At 49.5% G+C, this 25,675-nt stretch overlaps 2 protein-coding genes across 5 annotated transcripts in view; one reads left to right on the forward strand and one right to left on the reverse strand.

Moving 5' to 3' along the window:
• Positions 1-15,592, reverse strand: part of RNMT (RNA guanine-7 methyltransferase) — a 31,221-nt gene extending 15,629 nt beyond the window's left edge. Inside the window, exons 1-5 of one of the 2 annotated variants that reach the window (XM_029064280.2) lie at positions 15,510-15,592; positions 7,167-7,666; positions 4,835-4,970; positions 2,632-2,757; positions 725-840 (exon numbers count right to left, since the gene is read on the reverse strand). In XM_029064280.2, coding sequence (XP_028920113.1) covers positions 725-840; positions 2,632-2,757; positions 4,835-4,970; positions 7,167-7,607 — 819 coding nt within the window. In that variant the 5' untranslated portion in view covers positions 7,608-7,666; positions 15,510-15,592. The other variant, XM_039912129.1, reaches the window with a different exon arrangement.
• Positions 15,593-15,779: 187 nt separating this feature from the next.
• Positions 15,780-25,675, forward strand: part of FAM210A (family with sequence similarity 210 member A) — a 40,442-nt gene continuing 30,546 nt past the window's right edge. For 2 of the 3 annotated variants that reach the window (XM_029064281.1, XM_029064285.1), the window contains exon 1: positions 15,780-15,861. The gene's annotated coding sequence lies outside the window, so the exon portion shown is untranslated. Of the gene's footprint in view, positions 15,862-17,253; positions 17,272-25,675 lie in introns of those variants that run through there. The other variant, XM_029064282.2, reaches the window with a different exon arrangement.

Here is a 25,675-nt window from a genome sequence, read left to right on the forward strand (position 1 = left end):
CAAAGGTAGCCGTGGATGCTGCTGGCAACCCCGCCCTCAGCCGCTACTGGGGTCCCGGAGGGCGGCCAGCTTGGAGCCCAGTGTATGCGGGTGCTCTGTGGGCAGAGGCGGCTGCCTCTACCAGTCTGGCTCCCACCAGGGCCTCTGAGAGGACTCTGCTCTCCACACAACGTTAAATTGCAAAAGTGACCCCCCTAATAATAATAATGTTGGTATTTGTTAAGCGCTTACTATGTGCAGAACACTGTTCTAAGCGCTGGGGTAGATACAGGGTCATCAGGTTGTCCCATGTGAGGCTCACAGTTAATCCCCCTTTTCCAGATGAGGGAACTGAGACCCAGAGAAGTGAAGTGACTTGCCCACAGTCACACAGGTGACAAGTGGCAGAGGAGGGATTCCAACCCATGACCTCTGAGTCCCAAGGCTGGGCTCTTTCCACTGAGCCACGCTGCTTCCCTAGCCATAAGCACCACCACCCCAGCTGAACCCCCTACGACAGAGGTGGCCAAATGGCGAACAATAAAGATTCTCTCGGTGCCCAGTCTCTTCACCTGGGTGAGATTCAAGTAAGTTGGAAAGGTGGGAGACAACCTTTTTCATAACACTGAGACACGTAAAGGAAAATTCCAAGGACAGAATCATGGATTCAGATCTCTGCCTGGACTAAAATGCCAAACATTCAGGCACATTACCAGACCACGTGCGGCAGGAGAGAGCAGTATACCTTTGAGCTATCCGCTGCTACAAATTCGGCATCGTACATGTAGTCAGTCTCACGAAGGCGACTCTTCATGTCAGAATACCGCTGCTGACACTGCTGGACCGAAACATCGGCAATATCTAGGGAAAAAAAGCTGAATTAAATAAACGCTGCACAGACTAACGTTTCGGCGTCACTGACTCGGAACGACAGAAATGACACAAATCTAAAATGTCATCACGCCCGAAATACCAGCATTAAAAATGTAGTCAGTTTTATTGAACCTGAACAGAGAGGTGTTTGTCCTGATGCAAGTGCTCCTGACACTTTTTTGGGGGGGGAGCGGGGGTGGGGAAGGGGGCGGCGGGGCCTGCGGTATTCTGATGAAGCACTGGAAACCCTTTAAGGAACTAAGCTAATTTGGTTTTAGTGGAAAAAATAGCTATAGAAGAAAGTGAAGACAAAGTAAAAGCTAATGAAATATACCATTCTAAATTCCACAGAGTCACTGAATTATGGATAAATCCATTTTGGAGGTGGAAAAACTCTAAGAAGTCCATATCACAAAAGGTCTTCAGGCAGAATGAAAATAAAGAGTACTATCCAATCAATTTTATCAAGAGGAAAACAACCAGCTTACTTATATGATCACGTTATGGTCTTTCTTACACATATACACGTAGTAGGCCAGGAAATGTTTTTTTTCTCTGGGAAATGGGATTACTGCATACCTCGTAAATGAAGGAAATAATTCTAGGATTGTATTGGTGGAGGGAGAAAAATCGAGGAAGACAGATCGGGGTAAGGGTGGGAAAGACAAGGACGTTCCAGACTCAGGAAAACCCAAGTTTCCAAACTCTGCAATCAACGGCAAAGGAAAAAAACTTCTCCCTCCCACCAAAAACGTGGCTGAGATGGAGTTAAACCAAAATATCAGCGTGCAAACAAATCGGCTGGATAAACTACAGTGCTCTTTAAAAACTCAAGCTAAACAAACTAATTAATCACCAATTAGCCCAGGGTTCCTGGGCAAACCTTTCATTCATTCATTCAATGGTATTTATTGAACGCTTACTATGTGCAGAGCACTGTACTTAGCGCTTGGAATGAACAAGTCGGCAACAGATAGCGACAGTCCCTGCCATTTGACGGGCTTACAGTCAGAACACCCGACGGAGATGGGAATCGATGGGACGCTACAAAGGTTATGAGAAGCAGCGTGGTTCATGGAAAGAGCCCGGGCTTGGGAGCCAGAGGTCATGGGTTCGAATCCCAGCTCTGCCGCTTATCAGCTGTGTGACTGTGGGCAAGACACTTAACTTCTCTGTGCCTCAGTGACCTCATCTGTAAAATGGGGATGAAGACTGTGAGCCTCACGTGGGACAACCTGATTACCCTGTATCTACCCAAGCACTTAGAACAGTGCTCTGCACATAGTAAGCGCTTAACAAATACCAACATTATTATTATTATTTCATTAGCTGATGGTGCTGTTTTAAGAGGTGCTCTAAAAATAATGACTGCAGGGCCAAACCCTACAACAGAACCTTCCAGAAAAATCAGGAAATCACACCTAAAACGTCAAGGTCATTAGGATTTACAATGGCTCCAGGAGCAGCATGACACAGTGGATAGAGCCCGGGCCTGGGAGTCAGAAGGACCTGGGTTCTAATCCCAGCTCCGCCACCTGCCTGCTGTGTGACCTTTGGCAGATCACTTGTCTGTGCCTCAGTTACCTCATCTGTAAAATGGGGAATGGGACTCTGAGCCCCAAGTGGGACAAGGATCGTGTCCAACCCGATTCGCTTGAATCCATCTCAGAGCTCAGTAAAGTGCCTGGCACACAGTAAGCACTTAAAAAATAAATCCCACATTCCCATGAAGTCAGCCCACGGACTACTGCTTTCCCGGAGCCGTCTGTTTCTGCTTACCAGTACAAACCAGTTTGTTGATTTTGCCCTTCTTCCATTTGAGCAGGTCTCCCCCTTTGCCACAACCCAGGTCCAGCACAGTGATGTCCCGCTTTTTTTTCTGCCGCACCCTCTCTATAAATTCCCCTGAAAGAAAGTAGATACAAACCCTCAGCCTCTCATTTTACATTTATACCAAAAAAACTGGGGTATTTTAAGAAGCTAAACTAATACAGTTCTTCAGAAATACACAGTATTCAGAGATCGCACTGTACACACCCACAACAAATATTCATTCCAGTCCCACGGCATTTATTTACAGATCCCCAGTCTCCCCTACCTGTAATTTATTTTATTCATTCATTCAGTAGTATTTATTCAGCGCTTACTATGTGCAGAGCACTGTACTAAGCGCTTGGAATGTACAATTCAGTAAGAGAGAGAGAAAATCCCTGTCCAATGACAGACTTACAGTTTTATCGGGGGAGACAGATGGACAAAAACAAGACAACTTAATCACGGTAAATAGAATCAAGGGGATGTACACCTCAATAAAATAAATACGGTAGTAAAAAATATATACAAATGAGCATTTTATTGTCTGTCTCCCCCCTCCAGGGATCTTCTCTGCCAACTCTGTCATAGTGAGCTTTACCAAACACTTAACACAGCAAGCACTCATTCAGTCGTATTTATTGAGCACTTACTGTGTGCCGAGTACTGTATGAAATGCTCCGGAAATACAACAATAAACAGACCCATTCCCTGGCCACAACACGCTTACCACTGACTGAACAACCATGATAAGGAAAGAGGTCTACACTGCATGCTCCTTCAGAAAGTTTAACACAGGTATTTCTTTTTTTTTTTTCCCCAAAACAAAAACAGAAAAAATTAGAGCTTTCCCTTGACTGAAAATCCTAAAATTGAGTGCTGGCCCATCTGGAGGTGGGGCAATCTTCCTCAAAGGAGAGTGGAATCACCCTAATTATAAGCACGGCAAACAATGCTGTGTTCTTGGTTCAGCCCCCTGCACAGAGTAAACACCAATCGTTGAGTTTGAAGGTGCTGCTACGGCTGAGAGTGCGATCTGTCATGCCTGGCTTCATATTATCTTCATCTACTTTGTGCTGTAACACATTCCTTGGCTCATAACCCTAATGTCAGCAGTGCCTTACGCTCACTCAGCTGTAGGTGGCTTATGCTACAAAAGACCATCATACTAATGGGACCCCAAGACTCCAAAATCACGACGGAGAGTTTGGGGGCCGGGGGAGTAGTCGTCAGAAGCCATGCCTTTAGTTTTATACCCAGTCAGCACCTGAAAGATCCCACCGAAGCCCTTCCATCCTACTTATTCTAGTAACGCAACGTTCTCATCTCTCCTTATCTGCAGATCTTTTGTATACGAAGAGCTTCTTCTGACTACTCAGTTTGGTAAATATTTCCAGCGCTCTTTCCTCTGTGTGATCTTATGGGCTGGGAGTGCTTCTTTATTTGGTGGATGCCAAGCTCTGAAGACAGCGCACTTTATTCAAGACCCTGATGGAAGCTAGGAGCGGAGGGGGAGAAGTGTAGAACGGCCTCCAAGTGAGAGAGGTGAGAGTTTCTTCGTAACCGTGGATCCGACCAATAGCTCTGCTCTTCCCATCACAACTCTGCACACGGTAAGCGCTCAATAAATACGACCGAACGAATGAACGGCCACCGAGAAGCAGAGCTGGCCAGCGAGTTTCTTTTTGTTTTAAATGCAGAGACATCTGGCATGGCTGCGCTGTATTTCTGCCTGTCAGACTTCATTGGGAACTTGCAGGCAGGAATGTCCATGGAATGTAACTACTCCTCTTACCCAACGTGAAAAGCTTTCAATCTCCACTGAAATGTAAGCGATAATCACACTTTGGGTGAAGAAAACTGAGAAAAACTTCAACAGCCTACAAATTTCCTCTGATTTACAAGTGGCTAAAGAAAACACTGCACATTTCTAAATAGTTTCTTAAAAGCTTCCTAGACAGCCCCACTAACTGAGCTTTAAAAAAAGCACTTAAAAATTACTTTCTCATGTGAAGAAGGCTCCCGGTTTTCTCGTCTGCAATTGAGAAAGCTTGCATCCTGGCTTTAGATTTCTCCGACTCTAATACATGAATGATCACTGTGTTAGAACACCCGTCGGCATCGGCCCTTATAACGTTTCGCTACAGATTTCTAAACAAGGCAAGCTTACCGATGAGCACGCTCTTCATCCAGTTGTTAAAATTTCGCAGGTAAAAGATGCGACTCTGGCTCCGTTTCTCCAACCCGACTTCCTGAAGCTCGTTGTAGTGGGCGGCCACCGTGGATCCATGGCCTTCTTCTGAGCCCTGAACACAACACCACAAAATGAGTCAAGTGCAAAACCTTCCGTGTCACTAACTCCATTAGCAACTTTTGTATTCATGCATCTAGGTCTATTTTGTGGAATTCTTTAATCATCTGCATCTAGGCTCTTACATTTTGATCTGGTGTACGTTTGATAATTAGCGTTCAATTGTCCCTATTAAATGACATGCACTTTGAGAAGAGAGAACATACTTTTTCTTCTCGTGTGCGTTCCCCAGTTGCCTTTTATCATTAATAATAATAGTACATGCTAAGCGCTTACTGTGTGCCAAGCATTGTTCTAAGCAATGGGGTAGATACAGTTAATCATGTTGGACACAGTCCCTGTTTCACATGGGGCTGACAGTCATAATCCCTATTTTAAAGATGAGGCTCAGAGAAGTCACACAAGGTCACACAGCAGACGTGTGCCAGAGGCAGGATTAGAACCTAGGTCCTCAATTCTCCTACTTGCCTTTCCTTCTGTATCCCCTTTGCAGTTTCCAATCTCCCTAAGCACTTGAGAGTCACCCCACCCTTGGCCTCACTGCACTTATGTACATATCCTTATACTTGGTAACTTATTTTAATGTCTCTCTTTCCCTCTAGATTGCAAATTCTTTGCGGGCAGAGATCATGAAAACCACTGTGCGGCACTGTACTCTCCCACTTACTGTGCACTCTGCATTCAGCACTCAAATACCACTGAATGAATCAATCAATACCAATGGTTGATTGACAGTGCTGGCAGAGGACAGAGAAGAGATACTTGAAGGGTCTCACTTCAATTTTTTTCTTTTTTCTATTTTTTTACAAAAACCAGAACGCCTTTCTGGACTCCCTTTGTGTTTCTCCCCCACCCTACCCCTCACCTATATTCCCCTTCTACCGGGAACTTTCCCCGCTGACTTTCTTCCCTCTGATAAATCTCTTCTTTTCTGTGTCTCCAAACCTCTATTTCAGTTCCTTCTCTTTTCTCCCAGGATTCAAGGTTTTGTTTACACACTCACATGATGCCTGTAAGGCAATGCCCCTCAGGCCATTTAATAATAATCATGGCATTTGTTAAGCGATTATGTGACAATCACTGTTCTAAACACTGGGGTAAATACAAGGTAATCAGGTTGTCCCATGTGGGGCTCACAGTCTTAATCCCCATTTTACAGATGAGGTAACTGAGGCACAGAGAAGTTAAGTGACTTGCCCAAAATCCCCCAGCATGCAGATGGTGGAGCGGGGATTAAAACCCACGACCTCTGACTCCCAAGCCCGGGCTCTTGCCCCATGCCACGCTGCTCCTACCACCTGACCTCAGTTTCTCTACTCTCCAGCATTTGCTCCTGATTTCCAGAACGCCTACAGGCACAGTTCATGAGTAAATCAAGGTGTGAGAGAACTCAGGATATAAGAAGTGCCACCTGAGGGGGCGGGGGGAAAAAACCTTTATTTGAAAAGAGAGAACTGAGCTTTCAAATGATTTTTTCCCTCAACAGTTATCGTGTTTTGACAAGTGACATCAATGATGTTCAGGAATATTTTCTGATAAAATATTATGAGGATAAATTATTTTCTGATAAAATAATATGAGGATAACAGTTAGCATGGGCTGGACTTAATAAACCTGGTGTCTACATACCCACTGTGTTGCACTGTATTCTCCCAAGTGCTTAGGATCAAGCCTTGCATTCAGGAAGCACTCAATAAATTCATTCATTCATTCAATCATATGCATTGAGCCCTTACAGGGTGCAAAGCACTGTACTAAGTGCTTGGGAGAGTACCATATAACAACAAACACAATCCTAACAATCCACAACGAGCTCAGTCTGGGAGGGCGGGGGGGGGGTGTAATACCACTGATTCATCAGGAAAAAGGGGTTTCCCTTCCTTGACCCAAACTATAGGAAATACACTTGAAAAAGCAATTTGTTCCTAGTCCAAACCAAACAAATACCCACAGCGCCTGCTTAAAACATTTACTTGAATATCTGAAAGTCTCATATACCTACTAAGCTCACTGAGGGCAGGGAACGTGTCGACCGACTATTACCTGTACTCTCCCAAGCGTAGCGCAGTGTCCTGCACACAATAAGCACTCGATAGATACCATTCATCGCTTAACGTCACGCAACGCGTGCACATTTCAGACGGAAAAAGTTCTCCCTGTCACCCAGAAGCCCAACTACGTAAAGACTCACTTTTTCCTTTTCAGAACCCTCTTCGGTTTCCGTTTTCGGCTTCTTCGACGGTGTGCCTTCTCCATCTCCAGAGGCTGCTTCTCCCTGAACATCGTCACCTTCCAATTTCCTCTTTTGCGGAGGGACCTCTTCGTCACCTGCAGCTCCCTGTTCAGGCTCACCTTCAGTATCCAACTTCCTATTTCTTGAAGCAGCCTCCTCATCCTCCTCCTCCCCGGGAGGAGGTTCCTTTTCTGGGACCTCTTCAGACTCTGATTTTCCCTGGCTCGGTGAGCCTCCCTGGTCGCCGGCTGGCTCCTTTTCAGGCTCGGCAGGAGGCTCGCTGCCTGACGGAGTCGTATTTTCCTCAGGGACGTCAGAGACCGCTGCTGCGGGACGCTCTGCATCTTCAAGACAGCTCTTCTCTGCTTCGCGCTCTTCGGCGTTGGCGGCGTTTTCCATTTTCGTCAAACTGCTATTCTTTCGAGGAGACGACTCAAGGCTTCTTTCACAAATGAGAGCTGCAAGTAGTAAACAACATATGGAGGATTAAATGTCAGTGTTTTTGTTGTCTGGGGTCTGAGACAACTTTGACACCCACAGAATTTCTGCTTTTAACATTTAACTGTGAAGTAAAGATACTAAGGTAAAACAGAGGTTAAGAAATTAACTATGGCTGTGCTCTTTTTCTTTTAAATGTTATTTGTTTTGCGCTTACTAGCTGCCTAAAGGAAACAATGTAACGCTTTAAAGTTGCTCCTCAAATCCAAAATAAAAAAATTAATGGCATGCTACATGATCAGAGTGCAGTGTAAATATGTACCAAGATTGCGACACTTCAGCACATCTAATTTGTAACGGCTAGAATTAAGCTCTTACTATGCTTGCCGTTGCCAGCACCTGACTGCCGCAGGCTAGGTTATTCATCCCGGTTGCTTCCCAGCAACATGCTCCGTTATTTTGCTCTGTTCCATTATTTGGGATTTGCTTGAGGTACCACTGTATTTACCTGAGCGATATTTAACTTCAAAACCAGATCCAGCAGCTCCGCTCCCTCCCTGCATCCTCTTCGCCTCCCCTCAGCTAAGCCCCCTTTCCTTCTGCTCCTCCCCCTCTCCACTGTGCTCATTTGTATAGATTTTTATTACCCTATTTATTTTATTACCCCATTTATTTCGTTAATGAGGTGCACATCCCCTTAATTCTATTTATTGCGATTAAGTTGTCTTGCTTTTGTCCGTCTGTCTCCTCCGATTAGACTGAGCGCCCGTCGATGGGATGGGCGGGGATCACCTCTGTTGCCGAATTGTACATTCCAAGCGCTTAGTACAGTGCTCTGCACATAGTAAGCGCTCAATAAATACTATTGAATGAATGAATGAATGTGTCTGGGGGCTGCACAGTGGGGCCCTGGATGTCTTTCCGCTACAGAGGACGCAGCACCCCTCAAAACCCTAGCACTGTCACGGGTGTGAGAGCACTGAAAGGAATGCAGGCTTTAAATGTCTGTCTATAGCACTAGCTCAGAAGGCAATTGAAAGGGGTGGGTGGAACGTGTTAAACTGCGTTTCGGGGCTTGGTTGTCATAGCTAGAGGGCAACTGTCAACTACCTGGCAGGGATTCAGTGAGTGTCCATGGAAAGAGGGGAACATTTGGGGAGGGAAGGGGGAAGGAGACTCCTGGGTATTTAATTCCAGATAAAAAACAGAACAGACCTCCGACCTAGGGGACCGGGGGCAAAAGAAATTTCATATTGGGTCAGAGCCGCTCCTGCCTTTCCTCTCCAATAACCCATTCTGCACCTCTTGAGAAGCAGGGGTGGTCTAGTGGAAAGAACACAGGCCTGAAAGTCAGAGGACCTGGGTTCTAATCCCGGCTCCATCGCCAGCCAGCCGAGTGATCCTTTTCAGGGCCTCAATCTTCTCTTTTGTAAAATGGGGATTCGATTCCCGTTGCCCCTCCTACCTACAGTGTGAGCACGGCATCCAGCGGGAACTGCGTCCAGCCTGAGTATCTGACAAGCAGCATGGTTTAGTGGAAAGAGCACAGGCTTGGGAGTCGGAGGTCATGGTTCTAATCCCAGCTCCGCCACTTAGCTGTGTGACTTTGGGCAAGTCACTTAACTTCTCTGTGCCTCAGTTCCCTCATCTGTAAAATGGGGATGAAGACTGTGAGCCCCACGTGGGACAACCTTGATTACCCTGTATCTACCCCAGCACTCAGAACAGCGCTTGGCACATTCATCCATTCAATCGTATTTATTGAGCGCTTACTATGTGCACAGCACTGTACTAAGAGCTTGGAATGTACCATTCGGCAACAGATAGAGACACTTAAACACCACCATTATTATTACCTTGCATCTACTCCTGCGTTTTAGATCATGTTTGGCAGGTAGTAAGGGCTCAATGTAATTATTATCAGCTCATCATCTTGCCGTAAGCTCATTATGGGCAGGGTATGTGCCTGCTAATTCTGTTGTATTGTGCTCACCCAAGCATTTAGTACAGTGCTATGTCCCTTGCAAGCGAGCAGTAACTACCACTGACTGTTGGTTGCCCCTGAATTCATCCATTCATCCATTCTGTCTGTGAATTTGATATTTTCTACCTCCACACCGCTCCGTAGGATAAATTCTACATGTTTTCCACCTGCCTCACTTCCCTGCAACCCCAAATCACAGACTCGGTGTCTCCCAGAGACAGCCATGCCCTGCCCCAAATTCACTCCCATGCTCAAACTGAAAACTGGACATGCCTGCCTCCCACACTAAGCTAGGTGAAAACTTCAGGGGAAAACCACACTCTTTTGAGTTTTAGGCGGCAGGAAATCCAAGAGGAAGGTCAACATAGAGAGAGGTAATAAAAAGGCACTGGTTGAAGAAGAAAGGTACAACAGTGTGCAGAACATCCACGGATGGACAACTCACCTTTCTGAAATCACATTCTCCTTCAGGAAACCTTCCCCAGTTTCTCTTCTCCCTCATCCCGTCTACTACTACTAATGATGATGATGGGATTTGTTAAGCGCTTACCAAGTGCAAAGCACTGCCTTAACTACCCGCTTGTTCCCTTACAACTACCTATAAATATCCCACTATTTAAGCACTAACAGAGATCTTCGTCTCCCCTGTGTAAATTTCAGCGTCCACCTTGATCCTTGACCACAAGAATAACGTCAGCTAATTCTACTGTGCTCTGCACAAGCAGGCACTCATCTAGGACTTAGAACAGTGCCCAGAGCTTAGAACATCTCTTGGCACATAGTAAGCCCTTAACAAATACCATCATCATTATATATGATCGGCTATTGGGCCTGTCGTCCCCTTGGTCGATAATCCTAACAGCTAAGGAGCGGGAAGGAGAGAGATTACTTGGAAGGAGATTTGAGAAGCCTAAGTTTTGGGCAAAAACGAATGTGAGGATTGTCTATGGATTTAGCTTATTTCGGATCCTTCGGGCAACAGAGTTTACTGCGGGGACAACGGCGCCAGAGTGGGTGAGTTTGTTCGGGAAAGAGCAGCGCATACAGGATGGAGCCTTAGCCGCCCTCTCCCAGGGAGAGAGACGAAGCATAGCCTCTAAAATACTTAATATTTAAGTATATCTAAATACTTAAGAACCAGGTCCAGACAAAGGGGCTCAATGGCTCTGACAAGATTTAAGTCTTCTGAACGGTCAGAACCTAAAATTCTGGTTGTTACCCTTGAGGCCTTCCCCTACAGAGAGGCATCTTTTCCTCCAAGGTAATCAAGTTATCACTCAAAAACAAACGGCCAACTCTCTCCCCGCCCCAGTCCACACTTTGCTCCACTGCCGGGATGGGGGATCATTTTTCTCCCATGCACACCTTAAACTCCTCAACGGCTGGCGGGCCCACTCCATGTCAAGCAAAAGCTCCTGCTCGGTGGTTTTAAAGCAAACGGCTCTCTCTCCCCTACTTATCCTCCCTCTTCTCCCATTACACCCCAGTCCACGCTTCATCTCTCGCTGGTCTCCCACCCTTCTGTCTGGGAATCCCTCCCTCTTCACACCCGGCAAGCCTCCGCTCTTCCCATCTTCAAAGCACTTCTGAAATCACACTGCCTCGATGAATCTCATCTCTTCCGGCCAAACTGTCCCCAGGAGAGCAATTCTTCAGCCCTTCTGCATCACCTAAGCACTTGGATACCCTCTCCATCCCCAGCACTTATGCTCCTATAATTTACACACGCTCGACTGTCAACTCTTTTCCCCCGATTTCCTGCTACAATGCAGCCCGCAGGCTTCACTTCTCCACTGTACTTCAATCTCACCGCTCACCCCTTCTCCCCGTCCTGCCTCTGCTCTCGACCTCCCTCCCCTTTAGGGCCCATTAAAATCATCTTTCCTTCCAGAGACCTTCCCTAAACCCTCAATTCCCCTACTCTCTCTCCCTTGTGTCATTTACACGCTTGGATCTGTGACCTTTGGGTATTTGATATTCGCCCCATCCCAACAGCACTTACCCTCATACCTTTAAATTATATATTATAAATTACTTATTTAATATCTGTCTTCCCTTCTAGACTGTAAGGTCGTTATGGGCAGGGAACATGTCTAATTCTGTTGTATCGTACTCTCTCAAGTGCTTAATACAGTGCTCTGCAGATTGATACCCATTTTAATGTCTCTCCTTCTAGATTGTAAGCCTCTGGGGGAAGGGAACGTGTCTACCCATTTGTACTGTACTTTCCCAAGCACTTACAACAGTACTCTGCACACAAGAAGCGCTCAATAAAGAGCCACTTTTGACCACACCCAAATGCTAAGTGCCCTGTACAAAGTAGGCTCTCAGTAAGTACTGTTGACTGGATACCTAACAATTGACCACAATCCTGCCCTTCTTTGAGACTATCAATGGGCACACAACAGAGCAGGATTAGTAATAATAATAATAATAATGTTGGTATTTGTTAAGCGCTTACTAGGTGCAAAGCACTGTTCTAAGCGCTGGGGGGGGGGGTACAAGGTGATCAGGTTGTCCCAGGTGGGGCTCACAGTTTTAATCCCCATTTTACAGATGAGGTAACTGAGGCACAGAGAAGTGAAGCGACTTGCCCAAAGTCACACAGTTGGCAAGCGGCGGAGCTGGGATGAATAGTAATAATAATTATGGTATTTGTAAAGCGCTTACTATGTGCAAAGCACTGTTCTAAGCGCTGGGGGATACAGGGTGATCAGATTGTCCCACGTGGAGCTTACGGTTTTAATCCCCATTTTACAGATGAGGTATCTGAGGCCCAGAGAAGTGAAGTGACTTGCCCACAGTCACACAGCTGACAAGTGGCAGAGCCGGAAGACGAACCCATGACCTCTGACTCCGAAGCCCAGGTTCTTTCCACTGAGCCACGCTGCTTCCCTAATAATGTTGGTATTTGTTCAGCGCTTAATAATAATAATAATGTTGGTATTTGTTAAGCGCTTACTACGTGCAAAGCACTGTTCTAAGCGCTGGGTTAGACACAGGGGAATCGGGTTGTCCCAGGTGGGGCTCACAGTCTTAATCCCCATTTTACAGATGAGGTAACTAAGGCACAGAGAAGTGAAGTGACTTGCCCACAGTCACACAGCTGACAAGTGGCAGAGCCGGAAGTCGAACCCATGACCTCTGACCCCGAAGCCCAGGTTCTTTCCACTGAGCCGCGCTGCTTCCCTAATAATGTTGGTATTTGTTCAGCACTTACTATGTGCAGAGCACTGTTCTAAGCGCTGGGGTAGACACAGGGTCATCAGGTTGTCCCACGTGAGGCTCACAGTCTTCATCCCCATTTTACAGATGAGGTCACTGAGGCACAGAGAAGTGAAGTGACTTGCCTACAGTCACAAAGCTGACAAGCGGCGGAGCCGGAATTAGAACCCATGACCTCTGACTCCCAAGCCTGGGCTCTTTCCACTGAGCCACGCTGCTTCATAATGTTGGTATTTGTTCAGTGCTTACTATGTGCAGAGCACTGTTCTAAGCGCTGGGGGAGATACAGGGCAATCAGGTTGTCCCACGTGAGGCTCAGTCTTCATCCCCATTTTACAGATGAGGTCACTGAGGCCCAGAGAAGTGAAGTGACTTGCCCCCAGTCACACTGATGGATTCGAACCCATGACCTGACTCCCAAGCCCGGACTCTTTCCACTCAGCCACGCTGCTTCTGAATGCCTATATTATGAAGTTTGTTTCCGTATGCATGTACATGCTAAATTAAGATCCATTTCAGAAGCTTTGGAAAAAAAAATATATCGCTCATCTTTGTTAATTCAAATCAGATCACAATAAACGAGGAGTGTGATTTGGCAGTAAATGGCAGAAGTTTGCTTTAAGCGGCTGATTGCGATAACGGTTTAACTTCAGAAACCTGTCCTATTTAAATTGAACAGCCTTCTCGTGTTCAGAAAGTCCCTTACAACGAGCCAGCTGCTGCTGCTAAAGCCTCGAAACTCCACCCGGGGAGGCTCGTCCTCACTCGTTTTTATACATTTTACGCCCGGAGAAGCCAACAATAACGTATAATGTATCTGAGGCCCAGAGAAGCCTCAAATAAATGTATCTGAAACTCCGTTCAAATCGGCGCAGGGCTTGGTCCCAACCTTTGACCGCAATTTCTCCAACCACCTCGACAATTCGTAACGGAGCGCTGGATGCCCCGAGCCGGACGACTTTTTGGTACCCCGATTCCTCGGTGTGAAACTCAGGAGGAATCCGCTTCGGCGGCTGCAGGTGGGGGGTCTGGGGTCGGCCCTCTCCCCCGCTCAGCCGCTCTGAGGGCAGCTCCTGCCCCGGCCCGGCTACATTCAATCCCATCATCTTTACTGAGCGCTTACTACGTGCAAACCGCTGTACTGAGCGCTTGGGAGAGTACGATAGAAGCAGCGTGGCTTAGTGGAATGAGCGCGGGCTTGGGAGTCCAAAGGACGTGGGTTCTAATCCCCGCTCCGCCACTTTGCTGTGTGATGTGGGGCAAGCCACTTCACTTCTCTGGGCCCGTGACCTCATCTGTCAAATGGGGATTAGGACTGTGAGCCCCATGCGTTCCAGGGCCTGGGACGTAGTAAGCATTTAACGAATACCATGATTATTCTTCGCTTCTCTGGGCCTCAATCAACTCATCGGTAGAATGGGGATGAAGACGGTGAGCTCCGCCTGGGACAACCTGATTAGCTTGTATCCACCCTAGCGCCTTAGCTAGAACAGCGCTTGGCACATAGTGAGCGCGTAACAAGTACCATCATTATTCCTGGTGTAGTCTGTGAGCCTGTTGTTGGGTAGGGATTATCTCCATCTGTGGCCGAATTGTACTTTCCTAGCGCTTAGTACAGTGCTCTGCACACAGGAAGCAATCAATAAATACGAGCGAATGAATGAATGCCTCTTTGCTTTGCTGTCTGTCTCCCCACTCTTAGACTATGAGCCCATTATTGGGCAGGGATTATCTCCATCTGTGGCCGAATTGTACTTTCCTAGCGCTTAGTACAGTGCTCTGCACACAGGAAGCAATCAATAAATACGAGCGAATGAATGAATGCCTCTTTGCTTTGCTGTCTGTCTCCCCACTCTTAGACTATGAGCCCATTATCGGGCAGGGATTATCTCCATCTGTGGCCGAATTGTACTTTCCCAGCGCTTAGTACAGTGCTCTGCACACAGGAAGCAATCAATAAATACGAGCGAATGAATGAATGCCTCTTTGCTTTGCTGTCTGTCTCCCCACTCTTAGAATATGAGCCCATTATTGGGCAGGGATTGTCTCCATCTGTGGCCGAATCATAGTTTCCAAGCGCTCAGTACAGTGCTTCGCACCCCCCTGGCCCTCCATAAATCGATCGGCTGGATGAATGAAGTCGCGTGAATGAATGGAAAGGGGCGCGGGGAGGGGCGGCGGGGCGCGCGCGCGCGGGCTCCGCAGGGCGGGAAGCCTCCCCGCGCTCGCGCCGCCCCAGCCCTCCGCGCCTGCGCGGCGACCAGGCGCGCGCCGCCCACCAACGGCAGCCCCGCGCGCCGCCCGCGTGACGACTCCCCCCGCCCCCGGGGCGCGCGCCCCTCCCCGCCCACGCGCCGGAGCCGCCGCGGCCGCGCGCGCGCATGCGCATCGGACGCCCGCCCTCCTCTCTCCCCCCCCCCACTCTCCCCCTCCCACTCTCTCCCCCCCCCCCCTTCCCGGCCGCCACAGCAACCAACTTCCTCGGCGCGGGGCCGCCCGGCCCACGCGGGCCTTCTCACCCGGCGGCGGCGGCGGGACCCCGGCGGCGGGGACCCCGCGCCCACTCCCTTCCCGCCACGGGGGCGGCGGCAGCGGCCGACCGCGACGGGCCGAGGGGAGGGAGAAAGGGCGGGAGCTCCGCCGGCCGCACTCACCAGACCGAGCGGTCCGCCATTCTGTTTGCGGAGGTGACGTCGCCGCCCGCACGGCCCGGGGCACGTGACTTCCGGGGAGGCGGGCCGCCCAATGGCGAGAGCCGAAGGGGAGCGAACTACGAGTCCCGGCAGGCTGTGCGGGGAGCGTGCGCAGTGGCGCCTCGGCCCGCGGCCGCCGCTCGCACGTTTTCTGGGGGCGCGGCCAGCGCAGGGAGCTGGTGGCGGAGGGCGAATGCCCGCGCCGGAGGCGAGGACGGCTGGGGCCTGGCCGCCGGCGCCGCAGCCGGCCGACGGGACACACCGCCTCGCGGGAGGAGCGGCGGCGGCGGCGGGCGGACGGACGCCCTCACAGGTGCCTGGGGCCCGGGGGTGGCCCGGGGGGGCGCGGAGGGACGGGGGGAGGGGGCGGGGGAGTCGAGGGGCGCACGGCGCATGCGGCCTGAACGCCTGAGGAGAGCCCGCCGCCTGCCGTCGCCCAACGGGCAGGCGCGCGCAGCCGCACTGCGCCCCTTCCCCCCCGGCCTCGAGCGCCCCCCATCGGCCCGCAGCCGCACTGCGCCCCTTCCCCCTTGCCTCGAGCGCCCTCCACCGGCCTGCAGCTGCACTGCCCCCCTCACGCCCGGCCTCGAGCGCCCCCCTTCGGCCCGCAGCCGCACTGCGCCCCTTCCCCCCCGGCCTCGAGCGCCCCCCATCGGCCCGCAGCCGCGCTGCGCCCCTTCCCCCCCCCGCCTCGAGCGCCCTCCACCGGCCTGCAGCTGCACTGCCCCCTCCCCCCCGGCCTCGAGCGCCCCCCTTCGGCCCGCAGCCGCACTGCGCGCCTTCCCCCCCCCCCGGCCGCGAGCGCCCCCCATCGGCCGCACGAGAAGCAGCGTGGCTCGGTGGCAAGAGCCCCGGCTGGGGAGTCAGAGGTCGTGGGTTCGAATCCCGGCTCTTCCGCTTGTCAGCTGGGTGACTGTGGGCAAGTCACTTCACTTCTCTGGGCCTCAGTGACCTCATCTGTAAAATGGAAATGAAGGCAGTGAACCTCACGTGGGACAACCTGATTGCCCTGTATCTCCCCCAGCGCTTAGAACAGTGCTTGGCACATAGTAAGCACTTAACAAATGCCAACATTATTATTATTATTACTGCACACCTTTCCCCCCTGCCCAGACTCCCTCCCCTACAAAAGGCGGAGGGTGTCATCATCATCATTATTATTATCATTATTAATAACTATTTACTGAGTGCCAACAGTGTGCAAAGCACCGTGCTAAAAAACAAGGTTGATATTTAAGCGCTTACTATGTACAGAGCACTGCTGTAAGTGCTGGGGTAGATCCAGGGTAATCAGGTTGTCCCACGTGGGGCTCACAGTCCTCAACCCCATTTTACAGATGAGGGAACGGCGGCCCAGTGAAATGACTTACCTACAGTCACCCAGCTGACAAGTGGCAGCCAGGATTCGAACCCATGACCTCTGACTCCCAAGCCCGGGCTCTTCCCGCTGAGCCACGCCGCTTCCCTGCTAAACCCTTGGGGGAGTACCCTGTAACAGATGCGATGGAGAAGCAGCATGGCCTAGTGGTTAGATCCCGGGCCTCGGAGTCAGAAGGACCTGGGTTCTAATGCCGGCCCCGCCGCTCGCCTGCCGTGTGACCTTGGGCAGGTCACTTCACTTCTCTGGGCCGCCGTTCCCTCATCTGTCAAACGGGGGTGAAGACTGCGAGCCCCACGTGGGACAACCGGATGACCTTGTATCCACCCCAGCGCCTGGCACATAGTAAGCACTTAACAAATACCAACATTATTATTATTATTATTATTATTCTAATCTCAGCTCCGCCACTCGCCTGCTGTGTGACCTTGGGCAAGTCACTTCACTTCTCTGGGCCGCCGTTCCCTCATCTGTAAAACGTGGGGGGGAAGACTGTGAGCCCCATGTGGGACAACCGGATGACCTTGTATCTACCCCAGCGCTTAGAACAGTGCTTGGCACATAGTAAGCGCTTAACAAATACCAGTGTTGTTATTATTCTAATCCCGACCCCACCACTTGCCTGCTGTGTGACCTTGGGCAAATCATTTCACTTCTCTGGGCCTCGGTTACCTCATCTGTCAAATGGGGATGAAGACTGTGAGCCCCACATGGGACAAACTGATGACCTCGTTTCTTCCCCAGTGCTTAGAATAGTGCTTGGCATATAGTAAGGGTTAGGAAATACCAACATTATTATTATTATTCTAATCCAGGCCCCGCCACTCGCCTGCTGTGACCTTGGACGAGTCACTTCACGTCCCCCTGCCTCAGTTCCCTCAGCTGCAAAATGCGGATTGAGACCGTGAGCCCAGCGTGGGATAGGGATGGTGTCCACCCTAATTGGGTTGTATCCACACCCCAGCACTTGGAACCGTAGAGAAACAGCGTGGCCTCGTGGCAAGAGCACGGGCTTGGGAGTCAGAGGTCGTGGGTTCTAATCCTGGCTCTGCTCTTGCTGCGTGACCTGGGGCAAGTCACTTAACCTCTCTGTGCCTGTTACCTCATCTGGAAATGGGGATTAAGACCTGTGAGCCCCATGTGGGACAACCTGATTACCTTGTATCTACCTCAGCGCTTAGAACAAGCCCTTAGTACAGTGCTCTGCGCAGTGAGCGCTCAATAAAAATGATTGAATGAACCGTGCTTAGTACATAGTAAGCGCTTAACAAATACCATTATTATTATTATCAACAGTGCCTGGCACATAGTAAACACTCAAATACCATGATTATTATTATCTCAGAGCCCGGCACGACACCATTTCGGCGGAGTGGAGGATAATAATAATAATTAAAAAGCACTGCCTTTGCCCATTGGCTGTTTGGTAAGGAGTCGTTGGCTCGGGTATAATAATGTTGGTATTTGTTAAGCGCTTAACAATGTACAGAGCACCGTTCTGAGCGCTGGGGGAGATACATGGTAATCAGGTTGTCCCACATGAGGCGCACAGTCTTAATCCCCCGTTTTACGGATGAGGTCGCTGAGGCACAGAGAAGCGACTTGCCCACCCGGCAGAGCTGGGATTCGAACCCATGACCTCTGACTCCCCAGCCCGGGCTCTTTCCACGGACCCGCGCTGGGTATCCGGGCCCGTGCCTCATTTTCCTTACGGAAGACAGGCAAAATCTCCCCTCTCCCTGCTTCTCCCACCAGCCGATCAAGGAATTGTGTTGACACAGCGCTTACTCCGTGCCGGGCACTGTACTGAGCACTTGGGAGACGAGAGAGAGGTAGCGTGGCCTGGTGGATAGAGCAAGGACCTGGGTTCTAGGCCCTCCTCTGCCGGATGACCTTGGGCAAGTCATTGAGCTTCAATAGATCAGCCCCTGTGATCTCAGCTGGGGACGCGCTCTCGCGGGTGACGGCGTCAACCCGGCGTCTTAATCCTGCAGCGGAGTTCAGTTCTTGCTGACGAATGAGGACCAGGTTGCAGCTGTGTATTCACTGAGCTCAACGTGCGCTCCCGCCCTCCCGACACGCACACAGTTCTCCTTCCCAAACTACAAACGTTGAGTGTCTGGGGAAGGAGAATCAAAACTGACCGATAAATAATAGCAGATAGAATAATGGTAATATAGAGAAATGCTATTACTATAGAGTAATATACTATTATACTAATAGTATAACTTACAAATAGAGAGTAATGTTATTACTATTATTATTCTGTTGCTATTATTACTCTTAGTAATTCTATCGCTACTATTACTCTTAGTAATGCTGTTTATCACTGCCTCCCGTAGGTTCCACCTTCCCAACGTCACTAGACTCTGCGCTTTCCTCTCCATCCAAACCGCTACCGTGTAAATAATAATAATGAATTATTACAAACATTGAGTGTTTGGGGAATGAGAATCCAAACTGACCGATAAATAATAGCAATAGAATAATAATAGTAATAGCATTACTCTTGGTAATGCTACTTATCCCTACATCCTGTAGGTCCCACCTTCCCAACATCACTAAAATCTGCACTTTCCTCTCCATCCAAACCGTTACCGTGTTAATAATAATAATTATTACAAACATCGAGCGTTTGGGGAATGAGAATCAAAACTGACTGATAAATAATAGCAGTAGAATAATAGTAATAGCATTATTCTTGGTAATTCTATTTATCACTAAATCCTGTAGGTCCCACCTTCCCAACATCCCTAGAATCTGCACTTTCCTCTCCATCCAAACCGCTACCCTATTAATAATAATGATTATGGTATTTGTTAAGCGCTTACTACGTGCAGAGCACTGTTCTCAGCGCCGCGGTAGATACAGGATAATCAGATCGTCCCACGTGGGGCTCCCGTTTTTTAATCCCCCTTTTTGCAGATGAGGCCACTGAGGCACAGAGAAGGTGTGACTTGCCCAGTGTCACGCGGCAGACACTTGGCGGAGCCGGGATTCGAAGCCATGACCTCTGACTCCCAAGCCCGGGCTCTTTCCACTGAGCCACGCGGTTGCTCTTACGATCACTCGTCCTCGCCCACGTGAATTACTGCATCAGCCTCCTTGCCCTCCCAGCCTCCCGCCTCTCCCCGCTCCGGGCTGTCCGTCACTCTGCTGCCCCATTGATGTTTCTACAGAAACATTGAGGACGTGTCACCCCATTCCTCAAAAGACTCCAGGGGTTGCTCATCACCCTTCCTCCTCCCCCCCTCCCCCGGCACATCAAATAAACACTCCTCACCCTTGCCTTTAAAGACGTCCATCCCCTTGCCCCCTCCTACCTCTCCTCGCCTCTCTCCTACCGCAACCCAGCTCACACACTTGGCCCCTCTAACGCTAGCTCGCCGCCGACCCCTGGCCCCCGTCCTGCCTCTGGCCTGGACCACCCTCCCTCCTCAGATCTGACACACGATGTCTCCCCGCTTCAAATTTTTATCGAAGGCCCATCTCCTCCAAGAGGCCTTCCCTGACAAAGCCCCCTTTCCTCTTCTCCCACCCCCTTGGGCGTCTCCCTCACTTGCTCCTTTAATTCTTCCCTCCCGCCAACCCTGCGGTACTTAGGTACAGATCTGTAATTTATATTAATGTCTGCCTCCCCCGCACCAGACTGTAAGTTCATCGTGGGTAGGGAAATGTATCTTATTGTATTTTACTCTTCTAAGCCCTTAGTACAGTGCTCCGTTTTGTTTTTTTGTTTTTTGTCGCTTTTATGTGGAAGCAGCCTGGCTCAGTGGAAAGAACCCAGGCTTGGGAGTCAGAGGTCATCGGTTCGAGTCTCGGCTCTGCCACTTGCCAGCTGTGTGACTGTGGGCAAGTCACTTAACTTCTCTGTGCCTCAGTTCCCTCATCCGTCAAATGCGGATTAAGACTGTGAGCCTCACGTGGGACAATCTGATTACCCTGTATCTCTCCCAGCGCTGCGAACAGCGCTCTGCACATCGTAACCGCTTAAAAATACCAACATTATTATTATTATTATTATGGTATTAAGCGATTACCATGTGCCAGCAACTGTACTGAGTGTTGGGGTAGATATAGGCTAATCAGGTTGGATACAGTTCACGTGCCACGTCGGGCTCACGGTCTTAATCCCCATTTTACAGATGTGGTAACGGAGGCACAGGAGTGAAGTGTCTGGCCCAGGATCCCGTAGCAGATATGTGAAGAACCAGGGATTTGAACCCGGGTCCTCCGACTCCCAGGCCCATGCTCTTTCTACTGGGCCACGCTGCTTCCCTTGGGATCTGTCCTGATGGGCTCCCGAATGGTGGATCCGGCTCAGCTGACGTAGGGATTATTTCATGGGCTTTTTGGCAAGTGTTCATTTGTGCCGATCAAACTTCAGAGAGATTAGCTTTTAAAGTAAATTGTTGAGCAACAGTTACGGGTGATTAGCTAATGGTCCCACAAACATTAACCGACACTAGAAAAAAAGTTCTCTGATGACTTCTGAGTAAATTTACGAGACAATTTCTGCACATAAGAAAAGGTATGTCATTCAATGAGTAGATGATAGCATAGACAGCCTCAGAATAATTGGAAAATGGCAGTAGTTGTCTCAGTCCGGGGCTAATTGGACTGGGCCTCTAGAAAAGACAGAGATTATAGAATGAATCTTTCTTCGGGGGAGGATTAAGTAACTTTCATTCTTCAGCAGCTTCTTGCTGTGCACCATATGCATCTTATTCCACAAAGAGAGCTAATTCACAATCATTTTGACTTTATTTCACCCTGCAGTTTCTTAACTCCCTTGCTTGCACCAAAACTCCCCTAAGGGTTGAAGTAGATTGGGCCTGCTCTGCACATGTCAAGGTGGAAATTCCATATGGACTACTTAAAACCCTCAAACAGTGCTTCTGCTATGTGATCTTGTCTGGTGATTGACCTTGAAGTTCCAGTTGTAGAGAGCAGTTGTTATGTAAGCAAGTCAAAACAAAATAGCAGAACTGGGATGGTGGCTCTGTGTGTTTTCCGTTTTTTTTCTTTGTTTTATGGGTGTTTTTAAGTGGTATTTGTTAAACGCTTACTATGTTCCAGGCCCTGTACTGAGCGCTGGGGTAGATTCAAGCTAATCACGGTGGACACAGTCCCGGTTCCACATAAGGCTCACAGTGTTAATCCCCATTTTACGGTTGTGGTAACTGAGGCATAGAAAAGTTAAGTGGCTTTCCCAAGATCACGTAGGTAGCAACACTTACTGCTAAGGCTCCCACTGATGGTGCCCACTAAGCATCTGTTTTTCAGACAATAGAACAACCAAAAACATCTCCTATAGTCGCCGAAAGATCCGAGCCATAGCTGGGGAATGTCCCTTCTGACGCTGTGTGGGTGTCTGAGGAAGTTCGGGAGCGAGGGAAGCTCGGACTGAGGGAGGAAGAATGGGAACCTCTAGGCAGAGCCTGACCTGTTTCAGAGCAGGCTTGGAGCAGTCTTTCAGGCAGAAAGCACAGGAAAAAGACACGAGTCGATTCATTCAATAGTGTTTATTGAGTGCTTACTATGTGCAGAGCTCTGTACTAAGCGCATGGGAATATACAATTTGGCAACTGATAGAGACAATCCCTGCCCAGTGACGGGCTCGCCATCTAATCATAATGTTGGTATTTATTAAGCGCTGGGGTAGATACGGGGTAAGCAGGCTGTCCCACGTGAGGCTCACAGTCTTAGTCCCCATTTTCCAGATGAGGTAACTGAGGCACGGAGAAGTGAAGTGACTTGCCCACAGTCACAAAGCTGACAGGTGGCAGAGCGGGACTTGAACCCGTGACTGCTGACTCCCAAGCCCGGGCTCTTGCCACGGAGCCACGCTGCTTCCCACGTTCATCTGTGCGTGCTCTCGAACGTTCCAGATGGTTGGGGAGAAAACTGAAGCGTAGTGGAAAGAGCCGGGTTCATTCAATAGTATTTGTTGAGCGCTTACTTTGTGCAGAGCACTGTACTAAGCCCTTGAAATGTACAATTCGGCAACAGATAGAGACAATCCCTGCCCGTGGACGGGCTCACAGTCTGGAAGGGGGAGACAGATGGTCAAAAACAAGATAACTTAATCACAATAAATAGAATCAAGGCGATGTACACCTCATTAACAAAATTAATGGGGTAATAAATAGGGTAATAAAAATATATACAAATGAGCACAGTGCTGAGGGGAGAGGGGAAGGGATTCTAACGCTTCCTCTACTAGCGATGGACTCTGTGGCCTTGGGCAAGCCACTTTCTCTCTCAGGACCTCAGGTCCCAACCAGATTAAAGGTCAGTGGAGCTGTGTAAAATCCACCCTCGCTCAAGAACTGAAACCCGGTCTCCCCCTCCCACCCCCCAGCACAAACTCCACAGCAACCCTCCGGGCGGTTCCGACAAGTGTGTTTTTTTCAGGCCGTACTCAGCATTAAATGGCAAAACGGGGTCACAGAGAGTGACGTTCTGGAGCGAAGTCGGTCTCTACAGCACTGAAGCTATGCTCCCCTCAACGGGGCTCCGCCGAATGGCGTCGGTGAGGAACGAGAGACGCTGCGGGAGAACTGAGAGACGAGGCAAAAATGAAAATTGTGCCAAGTGGATGTAAATATGAAACCTGGCAGCACAAAGGACAGTTCTTTTGTGTATATAATGCGCCTGGAGTTGTTGGTCCCTTAATGGTCCTTTCCAGCATACTTAATAATCATAATAATAATGTTGGTATTTGTTAAGCGCTTACTACGTGCAGAGCACCGTTCTAGGCGTTGGAGTAGATACAGGGTAATCAGGTTGTCCCACGTGAAGCTCTCGGTCGTCATCCCCATTTGACAGATGAGGGAACTGGGGCCCAGAGAAGCGAAGTGACTTGCCCACGGTCACCCAGCTGACAAGTGGCAGAGCTGGGATTCGAACCCACGACCTCTGACTCCCAGGCCCGGGCTCTTGCCACTGAGCCACGCTGCTTTAGCGTCTCTGTCAGTGACGTCGTCTTCGAGGGTGAAGGCCGACTGGCTATATCGCGAGCTCCATTTGTGACGAGGACTCTGATGTGATGATCGTGAACGTACCCCTCCGGTCGTGGTGTCGACACGTGGGTCCGCTTCTCCGCTTTAGAGGCGTCTTAAAATATCGACTAGCTTCCTGGTTCTGGCTGTGTTCACGTGAAAATCCCAAATGGGGGCACCCAGACCACCGTGTCCCCTGCCAATAAAAATGGGGACGTAAGAGCCGAAAGGATGACAGTTGATTATCTTGCTGCTAGTATTTGTTTTTAAAATCCTTTTCGTCAAACAAGCAGTGATTCCATCTTCACTGTGGGTCGGCTCTTTCAGTGTGTCTCCCGCCAGATCGCGAGACGATCTCCAGAGCAATTTATAAGGCTGTAAGGTATTACACCACCACTGGGTCACTAGCTCCGCCACTTGTCAGCTGTGTGACCTTGGGCAAGTCACTTAACTTCTCTGTGCCTCAGTTACCTCATCTGTAAAATGGGGATGAAGACTGAGCCCTAAGTGGGACAACCTGATTACCTTCCATCTACCCCAGTGCTTAGAACAGTGCTTGGCACGTAGTAAGCGCTTAACAAATGCCAACGTTATTATTTAGTGTTTGTGTAGGCCAGGATTCCGTCTCCAGCTGGGGCGGCAGGATGTTGGAGAAACTGTGGGATGGCTTTTTTAATGGTATTTAAGCGCTTACCATGTGGCAGATACTGTTCTAAGCGCTGGGGCGGATGCAAGATAATCAGGTTGGACACAGTCCATGCCCCCCCATGGGGCTCACAGTCTTAATCCCCATTTTACAGATGAGGTAACTGAGGCACAGTGAAGTGACTTGCCCAAGGTCCCACAGCAGACAAGCGGCAGAGCCGGGATTAGAACCCAGGCCCACGCTCTGTCCACTAGACCTCACTGCCTTCCTCCTGTTGAAGAATACTTTGGGGACCTTACGACCTTACAGACCTTTCCCCTCTACTTCTAGTAACCTATCTTACACCGCCCGACTCTTCATTTATCCAAATCCCACTTGAATCTAGAGAGATTTTCTTCCATTGCCCCTTCCTTTGGAAACAAATTCCAAATGTTTGGCTCGTGTGAATCCATCGGTCACTCCGCAGTTTCTATCGAGCGTTTATTAGGAGCATTTTATTTTGTGTTCTGGGCCTAAACCCTGAAGCTTCAACGAGCCTCCCTTCTTCCTGACATCGCGGGACCTGGGGACCAGCATTTCCGTGTTTGCCTTATCTGCACGCTTCGTGGTTCTGTAGACTTCCCTTGCCCCTCGGCCTTTGAAGAGACGTAATCTTTCCAGTTTATCCCCCTGAGAAAGCTTCCCCCGATCATCTCGGTTGCCTTTCTCTCTTTCTCCCTTTCATCATCCTTATTCTGTCCTTTTATATGGTGTTGATAAAGTGCTTACTATGTGCAGAGCACTGTATTAAACACGTGGGAGAATAATCATAATGTTGGTGTTTAAGCGCTTACTATGTGCCGAGCACTGTTCTGAGCGCCGGGGTAGACACGGGAATCAGGTTGTCCCACGTGGGGCTCACGGTCTTAACCCCCATTTTACAGATGAGGTAACTGAGGCACCGAGAAGTTAAGTGACTCGCCCAAAGTCGCACAGCTGACAAGTGGCCGAGCCGGGATTCGAACCCATGACCTCTGACTCCGAAGCCCGTGCTCTTTCCACCGAGCCAGACGCATTCCCCGCCCATAACCACCTTACAGTACAAGTTAATCTAATCAGA

This window comes from Ornithorhynchus anatinus, chromosome 5 (assembly GCF_004115215.2).
Source record: "Ornithorhynchus anatinus isolate Pmale09 chromosome 5, mOrnAna1.pri.v4, whole genome shotgun sequence".
NCBI classification, from domain to species: domain Eukaryota; kingdom Metazoa; phylum Chordata; class Mammalia; order Monotremata; family Ornithorhynchidae; genus Ornithorhynchus; species Ornithorhynchus anatinus.